Source organism: Diadema antillarum, unplaced genomic scaffold, assembly GCF_040938485.1.
Source record: "Diadema antillarum isolate AM-2024a unplaced genomic scaffold, OU_Dant_1.0 scf00000042, whole genome shotgun sequence".
NCBI classification, from domain to species: domain Eukaryota; kingdom Metazoa; phylum Echinodermata; class Echinoidea; order Diadematoida; family Diadematidae; genus Diadema; species Diadema antillarum.
Window position 1 is genome coordinate 624,219 of NW_027270931.1, and position 15,897 is coordinate 640,115.

Genomic DNA, 15,897 nt, shown 5'->3' on the forward strand with positions numbered 1-15,897 from the left:
GACCCTTACCAGTCACATTTTGCAAAATAAATAATATGACATTTAACTGGATTGGTAAGCTGGTTTCTTTGGATTAACAAATGAAATGTCAACAGCAACAAATTTCATTTTACAATGACTCTTTTCCTTTTCATAAAGAATAAAGATAACTTGAAAAAAAAATGCCAGCCAAATATATCTTCATAACCTGCACTAATATTTCTGCCAACTCTTTTGCAAATTTGTACACTTTTTGTTTCACTGCAAGTCTTTCTTTGACATTCTGATCCAAGCAGCATATTCTGCTTTAATATACAGTGGATTCCCATTATAATGAAGTTGTCAGGATCGGCAATTTTCTTTTGTTATATCGAAATTTCGTTATAGCCAAAGAAATAAAAAACAAAAAAAATAATGTTGCGGCCTGAATTTTTACTTCGTTATAACCAAAATTTTGTTAAAACCGTGTTCTTTATAACAGGAGTGCACTGTACTGCCATTCTATGGTTATAGTGCAAGTGAGTAAACAAATGGTTGTCACCACATTTAATTTTAGTGCCTACTTTCAGACTAGTGGTCTTGAGGTACACATGTATTATGTGTCATATTTTGTCTCCTAGTCACAGAAAGAGGAAGTACAATAAGAGCCACACAAATTACCAAGAAGTCATGTGATTTCACTTTATCTCCAGTCTGCACACATAAAGTCAGATGGAGTAAACTCCTTCACTTTAAAGGTCCTGTTTACCTTTGGAAGCAGTGATTTTAAAAATGTTCAAGATATCACATTTGATGCATATGTGTAGGTCAGTTGTATCACAAAAACATCCTACCACATACAATTTTTGCAATAAAGCCTAAAATATAAAGAGATATCACTATTTTTCTCATTAAACCATAACTGTAGACAGTTTAGTCTGGAAACATTTTTATTATAACTATTGTTCACATTTTGTATATCTTACAATACTTAACATCGATTACACTTGTTCAAATCATCACATTGGTTGTTTCTATCCCTAACTCACATTTTGGAATAATTTTGAAGCAGTAATGCTGGGTTTTTGTTTCATCTGCAAATTGTAAATTATTCCTTTAATGTGTGATATAACTGGTTCCAGTCTGCAATGTGTAACCTTAAAGGACAAGTTCACCTTCATAAACATAAGGATTGAGAAAATGCAACAATATTAGTAGAACACATCAGTGAAAGTTTGAGGAAAATTGGACAATCGATGCAAAAGTTATGAATTTTTTAAATTTTTGTGTTGGAACCGCTGGATGAGGAGACTACTACAGCTTGTGAGTCATATGCGTACAACAGTATAAAGAAAATATAAAAGAAAATTCAACATATTTTCATTTTTTTCGCATAATAAAAGAGCAATTGACTTGCCTCTTTCTAAAGGCAGGGGGAATAATATTACCCATAACATTTATCGGTAACGAGTCAGGGGAATGTGTACTTTTTTCAAAAGATGGAATTTTGTGAAATTCTCTTTATATTTTCCTTATATTGTTGTACGCATGTGACATCTAAGTTATTCTTCTCATCCAGCGGGTACTGCAAAAAAACTTCAAAAATTCATAACTTTTGAACGGATTGTCTGATTTTCCTCAAACTTTCAATGATGTGTTCTACTAATATTGCTACATTCTCTCAATCCTTATGTTTATGAAGGTGAACTTGTCCTTTAATAGGACCAAGCACTTAGCTACAGAATTGTACAATATGTGAAGCAATTTAAATAGCATTCACATACAGTAAGCCCTCCAAACTTAACCTGATTACAGGTTAAGAGGTTCACTCAGGCATAGGAAAGTACCTCAGTCAAACAGGAAGGCCATTGTGACACAATAAGTATTGAGGAATCAGGGGGATTAGGTAATCTGTATTCATTTAGTATATATGCTTTGATATGTTTTGTGTTTGCATTTATTGGTTGACTCTCACTTTCATATTGTTGCCTCTTCTTAGTACACCAGGTTAGGGCTTGCTGATCATTCAGTTTCTCCCCCCCCCCCCCCCCCATGCTGTTGCTATTTCACTCCTTTCCCTTCTTTATCCCTCTGTTGTTCCTTATCTTGTTTGATGTTGCCTCCCTATTCTTCCTTCACAGGTTGTTCCCAGTGATCCTTGTGATCATCACTGACCCTCCTCTGCCTTTTGTCTGTCTACCCTCCTGCTTTAATCCCCCTCCCTTTACTTGTTGGGCTCCTTGCTCATGGCTTCCAACCCTTCCCTTTTGTTTTCTTTGTTCTGTGTCCCTAGCCCTCCCCTGACTGTCATTTTGCCTCTGACAAAAATTCTGTCAGGATCGAAAGCTCAGGCCCCTTTTGACTCTATTTTACTCCATTGGCTTGCCACTATTCAACAGGTAGTTTTCAGCAGCTTTTTTTTTTTTTTTTGGCTGCTGTATTCATTTTCAAACATCCGTGCTCATCAGCTGAGAAAGCATTCCAAAAGACGTTTCAATTGCCAAACAAAGCCCAGAGCAGGGTAAATAACTTACTGTGGATCCAGAGAGTGACCAGTCGGTAGTCATGCCCAGCCTGGTTGACCGCCACACAGCGGTAAGATCCAGAGTCCTGCCCACTGACACTGCGAATCCTGAGGGAACCAGAGAACAGCTGCTCGTAGTTGCCCTGGGTGACGTTGAGAAGACGGCCATCCTTATACCAGGTGATGTCTGGGAAGGGGATGCCGGCAGTCTCGCACGGCAGGATGACCGAACTTCCAAGGGTCCGGACGATGTTATCTGGTCCCTCATTGATTGATGGTGGAACTGTTTGAAAAGTCATGAAAGGAATCTTGGCTATTAATGTAAGACTGAATGAAACTTTCAGCAAGTTCAGCTTCATGTGCCACAAGTTATCTTGGTAAGAGATTGTTTACACTATCAGTGGAGTAACTGCAATTTTTTTGCCTAAATGAGTTCAATCTTGCTCTGACTGTCTACACCTATAAAGGTACACGTGGCTACATTTTACTTAAAAATAACAGAAGTTGCTTCTTTCAACAGGGGTTTACTAAACAATTACCCACTCTCAGACTCATAGTAAAAGATTCCACAAGAAATATGGAAATACGAAATCTATGTCACATTTTTGAAGGTGCTGAATAGCATTGATGCAGAGCTTCAGTGTGATGCTACAAATAATTTAACACATATGCCTACACTATTCTATTTTTTAAAAAGAATTTCTAGGAATTCCACAAATCTTCACACATTTTTAGTTTTGAAAGCATGGAACTGTGTCAAAGCCATCAATCACTAAGCAGTGCTCTCACCGATGACAGTGAGGTTGACCGTGCGTGTGTCGTTTCCAGCCATATTCTTGGCGATGCAGGTGAAGACACCACGATCGATGACCTGGACCTCACGAATCTGCAGGGAGCCGTTGGCGGCGACGTGGTAGCGGCTGTTCTGGCTGGAGATGGGGATGTCGCCAAACTTCCAGAGGATGCGGACGTCGGGCCGGCCGTCGGCCTCGCAGTCGATGGTGACGCTCCCTCCGGCTTGGATGGTGATCGTCTCCTGCCGGACGTTCCTGATGACAGGGATGACTGTTGGAACACAAGAAAGTGATCGTTACCAGAATTAATTGCTGACTGCTCAGTTAAATTTACACTTGGGTAGAGGGGAGAACAAGTCTTGCTCTATGACAGAAGTTCCATTGTGAGCCTTGGACCCATGACTTTATTATCAACCTACCTGTATCCAATCCACTTGACCACATCACTTTAACAAAGCGCCTTCAGAAGACAACCTTGTTCAATCCTTCCATACTTCCATACAGTAACAGTCAACACATCAAAAGTTACAATACTAATGACCTGTGTTTTCATGACGAGGGGAAACTAAATAAGACGTTCAGTATACAAGTATACACATTGGAACAAGACTTGTTACTGAATCAGCAAGGTCAAACGTAAGATTGGAGTGAGGGAATTGTGGGAATTGACATTGGGAGAGTGTGAGGAAGGCAAATCAATACAGATATGGATGCAAATACAGATACAGACGTCAGATGCAATTTTGTGACTCACCATGAACTTGTAGAGAAAAGTGCCTCTCACTACTGCCCTGAATGTTGGTCGCCACACAGTAATAGTGTCCTCCGTCGACGGCTCTCAGGTACGGGATCGTCAGGGTCGTGTCCTCGCTCCTCAGGTGGATACCGATGTCCGACCGGGACGGCGTGCTGAGGGGGGCGCCGTCCTTGAACCAGCTGACGGTGGCGGCTGGGTGGGAGTCGGTGACGTTGCACTCCAGCGACACCACATCACCTTCCTGGAAGGATATCACCACAGGCTCTTCGGGGGTGTTCTCCCCAGCGATGTGGGGGCGCACTGAGGAGTCAGTTGGAAGAGAATGCTCCATTTTACACATTTTGCTTTTTTAATTTTTACAAGTGGCAATGTCTCTTAATCTGGATATAAATCTACAATCCCAGATTTTATGTGAAAACTTAGGCAGTTGAAATTAGGAGCAGCAAATTTTGTTGCAACACATGGACCATTATTGAAATTTTAAGCCATATGGACACACAATTATACCCTTATGGGAACTGTGGGGCCATTAACGCAAAACTCACAATCAATTGTATATCTGAAGCAATCAACAGCTACATGGTGTACCTAAGTCTGAATAATCAGAATCAGTAGTAATCACTTGTGAATCACTCCATTTGTGACTGCTTTAATTTTTAATAAATGAGCCGTTCTGAAGAAATAGAATGAGTGCTAAGATGTCCACACAAATAAGGTACAATGACGCAGATGAAAAGTAATTATAGCAAGAGTAGGCATTGACATATTTTGGGGTATCATCAAAGTCTGTACAGTAACAGCCCCAAGATATGGTGCGTCTTGAAACAGCAGCTACAAGAAGTCCTATTCTATTTGTAGCAATTACAAGAATACAAAAAAAGTCTAATGTGCAGTAATTTGAATAAATGGAAGTGAAAGCTCACCTTGTGTGTCGATGAGGATGTGTACCGAATCGGTACCACTCTCGCTCTGGGCACGGCACTCGTAGAAGCCATTGTCGTACGGCTGGAGGGACGGAATGAGGAGGGTGTTGTCGCCCAGGACAGTGTAACCATGGAGCTGCTCGACCGGCTGACCGTCCTTGAACCACTGGACGGTGGGACGGGGCGTCCCAGTCACCTCACAAGGGATGCGGACCTCTGTGTCCATCGTCTTCTCCATGATGTCCGGGAGCTCATTGATGATGCGAGGAGCGTCTGAGAGAATTTAACAGCATCCTTACAATTACAGGTTCCAGATTCCCATCAATTTACTGCCTCATTACTCTTTCCTGACACGTGCACTCTCAAAAAAAATGTTCGCAAAAAAAAACAACTTTTGTACCTGTGATTCATACAATATACCCATCAGAGACACTCACTCATAAAATTTGCACTGTTCTCCTTATGCCCTCATTTGCTTACTACTTTGCGCTACATTCATATGTACATATACATGTAGGTAGGTACAAATGTAAGTACATTTGTATGTATGTAAATGCATGCATTTATTGACGATATGATGATGATGATGATGATGATGATGATGATGATGATGATGATGATGATGATGATGATTGATGATGATGATTCACAGCATTTGTATGGTGGCATAGGCCCTATATTTGTTAAGAAAACATTGACATAATTGATAATATGTATGGATGGATGGAAAGAAGGGATGAACATATTGTGTACATAAAATTCCATGCAGGTCTGAGACTCTACACTAATCTAATCTGAAGTCATTAAATGTAACACCAAGTACAAGGCAGAAACAGAAATTATGGGAAGAAGCATTATTACCCTTGACAATGAGTGTGATCCTCCTGAAGTCAGATCCAGCCTGGTTGACAACGAGACAGAAGTATGCCCCAGCATCGTCCTCCCTCACGTTGGCGATGGTGAGGGATCCTTCCTCCAGCTTGTTGACCCGGGGGTCGGTGTTGTACTCCAGCCGACGCCCGGCCTTGTCCCACATCACCATGGGGGGCGGGACGCCGACGGAATCGCACGGCAGTGTGATGTTCTGGCCAATGTAGGCCGTCAAGGTATCGGGTCCTCTGCTGATGTGGGGTGGCACTGCAATCAAAGAATGAAACATTGTAGGTAATGATCACCAAAACTTGCTTTTGTGAACACTAACATAAACGTTGACCTGTTTCTCATTAGAGTACGTTGTTTATCAAAGGGTTAAGAAAGTGATATGTGGAACAGATATATTATCACAGAGGACTGGCAACAAAAGCCCAATTGCTGCAATATTGTAAACAAAGTTGAGCAATGATAGAAGCCATATGTATATTGATCCTCACAAGAACCATGGATATTGTTAGTGTTACCTGCGATCTGTCAAAAGGCATAACACTTTGTGATATATACTAGCTCCCCCTTGTAGAAAATATTACTGCACAGATGCTAAATATTCTGAAAGCTGTGTCTCTTTCGTAAAGTTTGGGCGTCAAAAATATTTGCAAAATCAACAACATGCCAAAGTATTGCCCTTGGTCATGTGATGACGAAGTACAGTATGATAGCAACATGGGCAGGTAACAGCTGCACACAGATGATTAGCCTATTATGTGCACACGCCCACCTATATACATGTATATGATATATGTATGACAGCAGTACAATATTCATGTTGCTGATTGCAAATTCAACCACCTGCAAAACTGTCTTGCAGCTCCTGATTTGTAAATACATTACATCCACAATATATTTGGCATCTACAGTATTCTCACCTCATGGAAGAAAGACAATCATGTGTGTGCACGTGTAAATACAACATACCGTGAACATTGATGGTGTAGCTCCGCGAAATGTTGCCGACAATGTTGCTGGCGATGCAGGTGTAGACGCCAGAGTCCCTGACGACGGCCCGCGGGATGTCCAGGGAGAGGGGCATGATGACGTAGTGGGAGTTGGTGTACGGGATCACCTTGCCATCCTTCAGCCAGGTGATGTTGGGCGGAGGGTAGCTGTCGACCTCGCACGGCAGGGAGACGGGGTTGTTCAGTGTGACGTCGTAACTGGTGTCTCCATTGGTCAGGGATGTTGGTGGGACTGTGCAGCAAGAAAGTGGAAAACTTGGATGTTTAAAGATGAATGCTGACCATGTTTCAGTCTTTTAACGAGCCACCAAGAGCTAATACATATCCACATCACTCCATAAGAAATGGTCAAAAGAGAGTGTGACGCCAGGAAACAAAAGATAGGATATCTAATAACTCAAATTTCAGTATCTCAGTTACCTTGATAAAAATACATATTGTTTGATTCAAGAATATCCATATTCCTCTCCTATATCAGTAAAGAATGTTGTCACAAACACACAGAAAAAAATTGTTTCCAGCCTTCCACTCCTGCGACAAAACATCACAAAGTATATCAGGAGATTGAAGTTGCCAATGTTATTTACACAAAGAATGAAGAGCACAGTCACACTGGCACAGAAAGCAAACAATTTGAAATACATCTTTTTTCCCCTACTGCTTATTTTCTCGGTGAAAACCACCTGTCCTTTCAAACACTCACCATAGACAGTCAACTGCATGTGTTTCTGCTGTGTGCCGGCCACATTACTGACGTTGCAGGTGTAGACCCCAGTATCTTCTCTTATGGTAGAGGCTATCAACAGTGAATTTGAAGGCGTGATGTAGTACCTGAAGGGGTGGAAGATAGCATGTACTCAGTTTGATTCTGTCCTGAATGGGCATTCTTACACTGCAGGTTCAATCAATGTTGATGAAATATATCACATCTGTTCATTCAGCCTGATTCATACCTGAAGCATCACTTGATACAAGTACTTGGAAATTTCTTATGCATTCTGTCTACAAATCTCAGGGCATCTTATTTTCCCAATATGATATGTGTGTCTCTGGTATTTTGTACATACACCTGTACCAACAAATCATCCTTCTTTAGCTGAAAATATAAAACAAGCACAATAATTTGCTCTGTCTTTAGATTAACATAATTTTTCCATGAGAATTTACCCTTCCCAATGGATTCGATTTATATTGCCCTTCTTTCAAATCATTATGAATTTGTAGACCAGTTCATAACAGAAATTTGTTCTTCCCATTAACCTTTCCAACATTTAAGCCTTGTGGAAGGAAATGAATCTAACTTTCTTTTTATCAAATATGTCCAAAAGACATATTGTCTGTTGATGACAAAAAGGGCAATAACTCAATTGCCTTTGCAGTGTTAACAATCTTCTGTTTCTCAGCTGAGGACATGTACCGTAGACTTCAGAGAGGGTGAATGAATAGGTCTAAGCTCTGAAAAGGCTGATGACTCACCTGACATCCAAAGGATCGAGAGGAGCACCATCCTTTAGCCACTCCACATCAGGAGGGGGGAATCCTGCTGCCAGGCACTGCAGGGTGACAGGGTTACGCAGGAGACTAGTGTAGCTATCAGGACTATCCATTAGGAATGGGGCCACTGTGGATTGGTGAAACAAGATCAATTTACTTTACATCCTCCTCATCTTACTATCATTATCAACAATTCTATCATCATCACCATCATCATCACCATCATCATCATCATCATCACCATCATCACCATCATCATCATCATCATCATCATCATCATCATCATCATCATCATCATCATTATCATCACCATCCTCATCACATCATCATCATAATACCACTGCTTTCATCATCATTACCACCACCATTATCATCATTATCATCACCATTAACATCATCGTATCCTCATAAACATCAACACCATCATAACAGTTATCATCATCATCACCATCAACCCACAAATTCCCTCCATTTGGGGCCAGGTCACCTGGGCACAGATGTCAGTCTACGACACTTTCAGTAAAATTCCTGGTTTTGATTGGCTGAGAAGCTCTGGTCACTGAGTGTTACTATGGTAATTGCCTGAGACTGACAACTTGTCAGGGCTGACAACTTTCATGAAACAGTGCCCTGGTCTTCTCTCTCTCCTCATAGCTCTGCTAAAATGTAACCTCATAATTTCACTGCTGTCTTTTCATTCTGCCTCTTTGCATAAGAGATAGCTTTTCTTAATCCTTTTCCCAACAAAGATGCCAACGTACTGTTCACAGTGAGCGTGACATGCTTGGAAGCCTTCCCGGCGTCGTTAGAGACGTAGCAGGAATACTCCCCGGCATCGTCTTGGTCAACGTTGAGGATCTGGAGAGTACCAAAGGCACTCTGACGAATCCTGGATGTGAAGTTTGATTCAAAAAGCACCTTGAATTACATTCTACACAAATACACCAAATCAAACCAATAGAGTCTATGGGAATGAATTGTATGATGAACATTTCAAGGAAAATAAAGGTAGGGGATGCTACCGCATTGTCAAAGGAGGAAGAAGGTACACCACAGAGAGATTTAAAGAGTAACAAGGTTAAGGAGTGGACAAGAACAGGATGAAAGAGTCTTCACGAGGATCGAGACAAAGGAGATATGATGTTTGAAACAGATGGCAGAGAGGAAGTTTAATCAGAAAAACAGGAAGTGATGTTATACAGGAAACTAGATATATCGCTACGGCGACTGATATGCCTCCGCCATAATGCATGGTTCTCCTAATAGGTCTATAGTACAATGTCTTGACAATGTGTGATGACAGTTTCAAACAATTGGCAAAATATTAAAATGACAGGTTTGACACAAATGTGCTGAATGTTCACTTTCCTAGAACTAGGTTCAATTGGATGAATGATTAAAATGTCAGAGTGCAGGTATTTGGGGAACTGATGATTTTTACTTGACTTTTGACCCTTTTATAAGTTTATGCATTGAGTAATTTTTCAAGGTATTGAGAAAAAGTATAATTTCAGTATCAAATGGGAAAATAGCATTATCTAAACCTGGCCTTTAACCTTTGACCTTTGACCTCACAGCTCCAAAGAGAATCATTGTTAGGTTGAACATGCATAAATATGTAAGTTTCATGATGATACCTTGAGTTACTTTTGAGATATGGAGGAAAAATTGCAATTCAGCACTTTCACTTGACCTTTGACCTTTTGACCTTTGACCTTTTGGCAAGAAACTTCCCACAGAATATATATTGGGTAATACATGTATACATCAAGTTAAAAAAAAAAAAACCTTCATTCATTGCATAAATATAGGGAAAGTAGTGATATTTTGAGGAGTTGACCTTGACCTTTGACCCCCCCTGACCTTTGACCCATGACCCCCAACTTCCCTAGATAATCACTGCCCATCGGTACAAGCATATATACTAAGTTCCATGAAGATACCTTGAACCATTTGCGAGATATGGAGAAAAACATGAAATTTCAAATTTTTTTTCACAAAATAACCTGTGACCTTTGACCTTTGACCCTGTGACCCTAAAATCCACACAAAGTATTATCCCCCAAGGATATACCCTCATACCAAGTTTGATGTAAAACCACCACACGGTTCTTGAGATATTGACAAAAACAAAACGGGACGGACGGACGTACGGACGGACGTACGGACGGACGTACGGACGGACGTACGGACGTACGGACGGACGGACGGACGGACGGACGACCCGAAAACATAATGCCTCCGGCCACTTCGTTGCGGAGGCATAAAAAAGATTATGACCTCTTAATATTTCCGACCTTCGCATATTCACACATGGAACAATACTTTCACTTTAATTGAAGAAACAGCAGAGATACATGCATACCCAGTTGTTTTGCAAAGGAACACTTCAGATCACTTCGAAAAGCAACACATCTTACAAATGAAATGAGAAATAAGTTGTCCATTTGACGACTACAATAACTTCATATCAACAAAGTAAAAAAAAAATGCAAATGCAAAGAATCCAATCTGCATCTTCATAAACCCTCCTCATTCTTTGTTAAAGGGCAGTATCTATTGTGACTGAATATCTACTTCAACTTTTAATTTGAAGGACATATTGTAGGGATGAATATGAAAGATAATTGTACAGAAATCGTGCTGCTAGATTCATTTATTCTAGTACCTTGTCAAAAGAAAATTAACACTTACCTGGCATTTGTGTAAGGATTGACTGGGTGTCCGTCCTTGTACCAGACAATCTCAGGCATGGGGAAACCGTCCGCCCTGCAGGGGAGGTCCACCTGCCCACCGACCTGGGTCGTCCAGGAGGAAGGACCCGGCATTATCGATGGGGGAACTGTACAATGGGGATGACGGAAGCAAGTATGAAGAGGTCAAAGGTTATTTGAAGGAAGGATTTTAAGTAACTGCTTGGATATCACTGCTGGGGGTTGCATGATCTTGCACTAATGATTTAATCCCCTAAGCTTTCTGTTGTAAGGTACATACCACTGTGATAATTAAGTCAGAAGCTGGAGAACTGTCACATTGTGAAAATTCACAATTTTGTGTCACAAATGATGCAGGAAGACAAATACAGTTTTCTTTCATTTGCACACAATGTATCGTGAAGGTCATATCAGCAAAACATTGTTTACTGCAAAAACCTTGATTTGCATTCAAAGAAAACTAAAAATATATAAATACATGTATAAACAAAGACTAGTAGATGATAGAAATGCTATGCTGTAATGCTCACTAGTTTAAAATGAAATAGGACGAAACTACTATTTCCTGTCAGTAAAAGTGTTGGTGGTATTCATGTATTAATGAGCTTTTTGCTTTTACCGCTGCCACACACATAAAAAAATAAAACAAATGCTAACCAACATTACAGACCAACTGTATTCACTTAAGATAATTACTACTTAATGACTATCATCACATTCTTCCTAAGGTCACTCCCTAAGTGGAAGACCATGTGACAACTGACAAGATGAAATGATGCCTTCCTTACTCATAACCACAAGTCGGAAAGTCTTGGTGACGTTGCCCACAAGGTTGGTAGCCACACACTGGTAGGTGCCGGTGTCGGTGGGCCTCGCCCGGTACAGCTCCAGGGAGCTGGGCAGCACGAGCAGGTTGTTGCTGGGGGAAAGGGGAGTCCCCGACTTGAGCCACGTGATGACAGGCGGGGGCGTGCCACTGACCTCACACGGCAATGAGACGCTGCCTCCCATGGTGATTCTTAACTCCTCAACTTCCAGGTTGCTAGGGAGACGGGGCGGGACTGTGTTGGGATGTTGGTGGTATAGTGATATGAGAGGAGCGAACAAAGGAATCATAGGAAGTTAGAGCAACTGTTCCATTTAGTCAATCTCTTTGATAAGATCAAAACATTATTCCAATCAAAATTTGATAGACAAAACCAGGAGATCAATGTGCTATATCTTGCCACTCCTAGGAAGTATTAAGATCTTCACCTCAGTTTAACCTGTTCCCAACTATACTCAGGCAGGTGTCTATGGGAATTGCGTGCTATAGCAAATCAGCTTATCCTCGATCACTCATAAATCATACAGAACACTGGATTGCGTAAATGTAATTCTCAAGAACTAAGATCACTAATACAATGATATAATATTGAATAAAAAATAATGATCCTAACTCCCACCCGAAAAAAAAGAACACACAACAAAAACAAAAACACATACACACACACACAAAATGGAAATCAAGACAAATGACTCACTTTCCACGGCAAGATAACAAAATTACAGCAATTAGAAAGCTATATTACCTACATTGTACTCATAACCTTTGGGTCTCAACAGGAATAATTACATGTCTCAGATTAAGGGAGGGTAAGAGAGAAAGAGGAAGCTTTGATATAAAACACTGTGAGTAGACATAAAAGGTTTCTTTTTCTCCAAAAATTTGATTCAAATTGCTTATACCCACCATAGACAGAAACGGTGATGTCTTTTGATACTGTTCCTCCAGCATTGCTAACAAGGCACTCGTATGCACCGTAGTCCGTGGGGAGAACACCCACAATAGTCAGTGTGCCCGCAACATCGTCAATATCATAGTGGGGGTCATTGGCGGGGATGGGGGTGCCTCCTTTGGACCAGCTAATGGTCGGAGGTGGGGTACCAGAAGAGGGACAGAAGAGAGTTACGCTCCGCCCCTCCACCACTGTGTACTGAGTCTGTGTGTCCATGATGACAGGTGGAACTGGTAGAAGAAATTGTGAAAGAACAGGAAGAGAGAGCAATTATATTGAACTTTTCTGAAGAAAAATTCCCTTTCAATGCATTTTAAAGTAAATTTTAAGTTGTTCTTTGCAGAGATACCTCTTTAGATTCAACAGTAGCTGGATAGTAGGGGTACATAATACTTTTAGGCCTGAATACAAATTTCTAATGAACACTGCTTGTGGGCAAGATTATTAAGTACTTCCTTTCAGCCGACAACCTTATCATTCTTGAAACTTAAGAGAGATTTGTGAAAATCCACAAGTAAAGACATTCTAACAGGGCAGATATTTGACTGGATAAACACAAAATACACAAGTTCAGAATTAATGTGGGTTGTAAAAAAGCACATAAAAGTAATGCACATTTTTTCACTTAAATGATGTACCTACATGCCATACATGTACCACATGCTAACTTTATATAACAAACTTATCAAGCCACATTAAAGTTCTGTAAATGTAATCAGGCAAAGAACTCTGAGAAACTACAAATGGCTCTAAACTCCTACCATGTATTTCCAGAGTAATAACCCTGTTCTCAGAGCCAGCTTCATTGCTGACGATGCATGTGTAGGTTCCCGTGTGATCCTCTGAGGTGACGAAAATCTCAAGGGAGCCGGTCCCCAAGACACGCACGTTGTCGTTGCCACTACCCAAAAGGGCCCCATCCTTCTGCCAGGCAACCTGGGGTGCGGGGATCCCAAACGCCTCGCACGAGAGAACAATAGAATCTCCAGCCACGGCGGTGTAGTCGGTGCTGCCAGGCTCAATGGTAGGCGGGACTGTGTGGAAAAAACAGCCAAACAATCTCAGAAATCAATGTTATTGTGGAGTGATATTGGTCTTAACGAAAAGAAATAATTATCTTCCATCACAGGGCACACTTGAATCGTGGCACTCCATACATTTATTTCAGATTAAAATGTGTGCTTTAAAGTTTGTCAAAATGCAAGTCTGGATGGATGATCTAAGTTCTAGTAAACTTACAGCTTTTTATGATATAATTATTTGTAGGTTTTTCATCAATGGTGCTATAGCACCATTGTCATACTAGTGCACTTATCACTTCAAGTGTATGTGATACAATCTTTACTTTCATGTCATTTAATGTGCAACTGTGGAGAGATTCTCCTGAGCTGATACCGCTCTGGATGATGGTCATATCTATTATGAAACCAAACCTGTACTAGCATGCAGTGCTTTGCCTCAAAATTCTGTAGAATTAACTCAGATCCAACAAATATGTTCTCCACAATTTGTATGGAATTTGTGTGAAATCACTGTCTATTTTTGCTGTTGATTTTTAATCCACAGAATTAGCTCTCAACTTCCTGAACATAAATATGACCCTGCCATAAACATATCATGCTGACATATACATATATTTCTCATCTTGGGGTTTTCATCCAGTCAACCATAAGTGTCTCATGATCACTTTCTTAATCACAATTACCGGGAAAAAAATGTACAAGTGAGACTTATTTCTTCAGAAGAGGAGGGACATAATCCTTTCTGGTCCAGGGACTTTAGATAGTGTATACAATGCTATGGGGTTTTCTGTGCCAATCGGGACTCACAGCACCCAAAGGATCAATAGTGATGTCACCAAAGAAACAGAATGACTCACTAAGGATGATGATGCGCATGTCTTTGGTATTATTCCCAGCCACGTTCGACGCCACACATGTGTACTGTGCCTCGTCCTCGAGACTCATCTGCTGAATGACTAGGGCGCCCTCGCTGGTCTGGTAGTGGTTGAGGCCGACCGCTGGGAGCAACTCGCTGTCCTTGTACCACGCAATGGTGGGCGGAGGGTTTCCCGTCATCTCGCAGGGGAGGGTCACACTCTCCCCCTGGGTGACGTTGACGACGCCAGGGGTGTAGGCTCCAGGATGTGTGGGGGGAACTATGGAATTGACAGAATGACTTTCATTTTCAGTTTTTTAGAATGCACAATCATGAAATAAGAAGAAACTATGATAATGAGGAGGCTTGCTCAATCATTAAATCAACAGTTATTGCCACTTCGATTATCATCATGTGTTAACATAACTGCTCACTCCCTAAACATCAATCCGTGAAAGATCTATGTCTGCCTGATTTAGCAGGAATGCGTGATTACCTTCATTTCCGAAAAAAAACAACATGAATAAGCACTTATACCACGGTTAAAAATGAATGGAATAAGTACTATTTTCTCTTTTCTCTCTCACAACCACAACCACGGAAGTTTTTCGGAGTTATGGAGGCAAAAGTGGGACATACCTGGAATATGTCTCCCTAAGGATTAAACACAATTGTCAAATCATCTGCTCCAATTAGAGAAAGGAAGACATGGGAACACTCTTTGGAAATATAATGGTATCACACACATTAAAAGAGTTATGAAATCGCTTAAGTGGATGGAAAGACAGCCAGCGATTCTCACCCATCACAAAGAGGGATATTTCAATTTCCGCGGTGCCTGCATCGTTCTGCACGCGGCAGATGTATGTCCCCGCGTCTTCTTGCGTCACATAGTTGAGGACGAGGGTACTCTGGTGCAGCCCTTGGTTGGGGATGGTCTGGCCGTTCTTCACCCATTCGATGGTGGGCGGAGGGTAGCCATCGGCCGGACACAGCAGAGTTACAGATTCATGACGAACCACGGTGTAGCTGGTCTCCGTTGTTGAGATGCTTGGTGGTTCTACAGATAAAGAGACATAAATACAATTTTTGTTCGAAGAGAGATAAATGTTGATTAAAAATCAGGAGGGACTTCTCTCAATTTTTCCCACAAAGATGGTATATTTAATTACCTTATAAAGAGTCAAG

At 41.1% G+C, this 15,897-nt stretch overlaps 1 protein-coding gene across 1 annotated transcript in view; it reads right to left on the reverse strand.

Moving 5' to 3' along the window:
- LOC139713105 (hemicentin-1-like) overlaps positions 1-15,897 on the reverse strand; it is a 143,842-nt gene that overhangs the window by 49,304 nt on the left and 78,641 nt on the right. The window contains exons 16-30 of the mRNA XM_071624865.1: positions 15,512-15,769; positions 14,711-14,989; positions 13,593-13,865; positions 12,786-13,061; positions 11,842-12,114; positions 11,034-11,181; positions 9,101-9,228; positions 8,322-8,466; positions 7,549-7,676; positions 6,805-7,077; positions 5,818-6,093; positions 4,957-5,229; positions 4,031-4,333; positions 3,272-3,547; positions 2,493-2,765 (exon numbers count right to left, since the gene is read on the reverse strand). Of these exons, the coding sequence (XP_071480966.1) occupies positions 2,493-2,765; positions 3,272-3,547; positions 4,031-4,333; positions 4,957-5,229; positions 5,818-6,093; positions 6,805-7,077; positions 7,549-7,676; positions 8,322-8,466; positions 9,101-9,228; positions 11,034-11,181; positions 11,842-12,114; positions 12,786-13,061; positions 13,593-13,865; positions 14,711-14,989; positions 15,512-15,769 (3,582 nt within the window). The remainder of the gene's footprint in view (positions 1-2,492; positions 2,766-3,271; positions 3,548-4,030; positions 4,334-4,956; positions 5,230-5,817; positions 6,094-6,804; positions 7,078-7,548; positions 7,677-8,321; positions 8,467-9,100; positions 9,229-11,033; positions 11,182-11,841; positions 12,115-12,785; positions 13,062-13,592; positions 13,866-14,710; positions 14,990-15,511; positions 15,770-15,897) is intronic.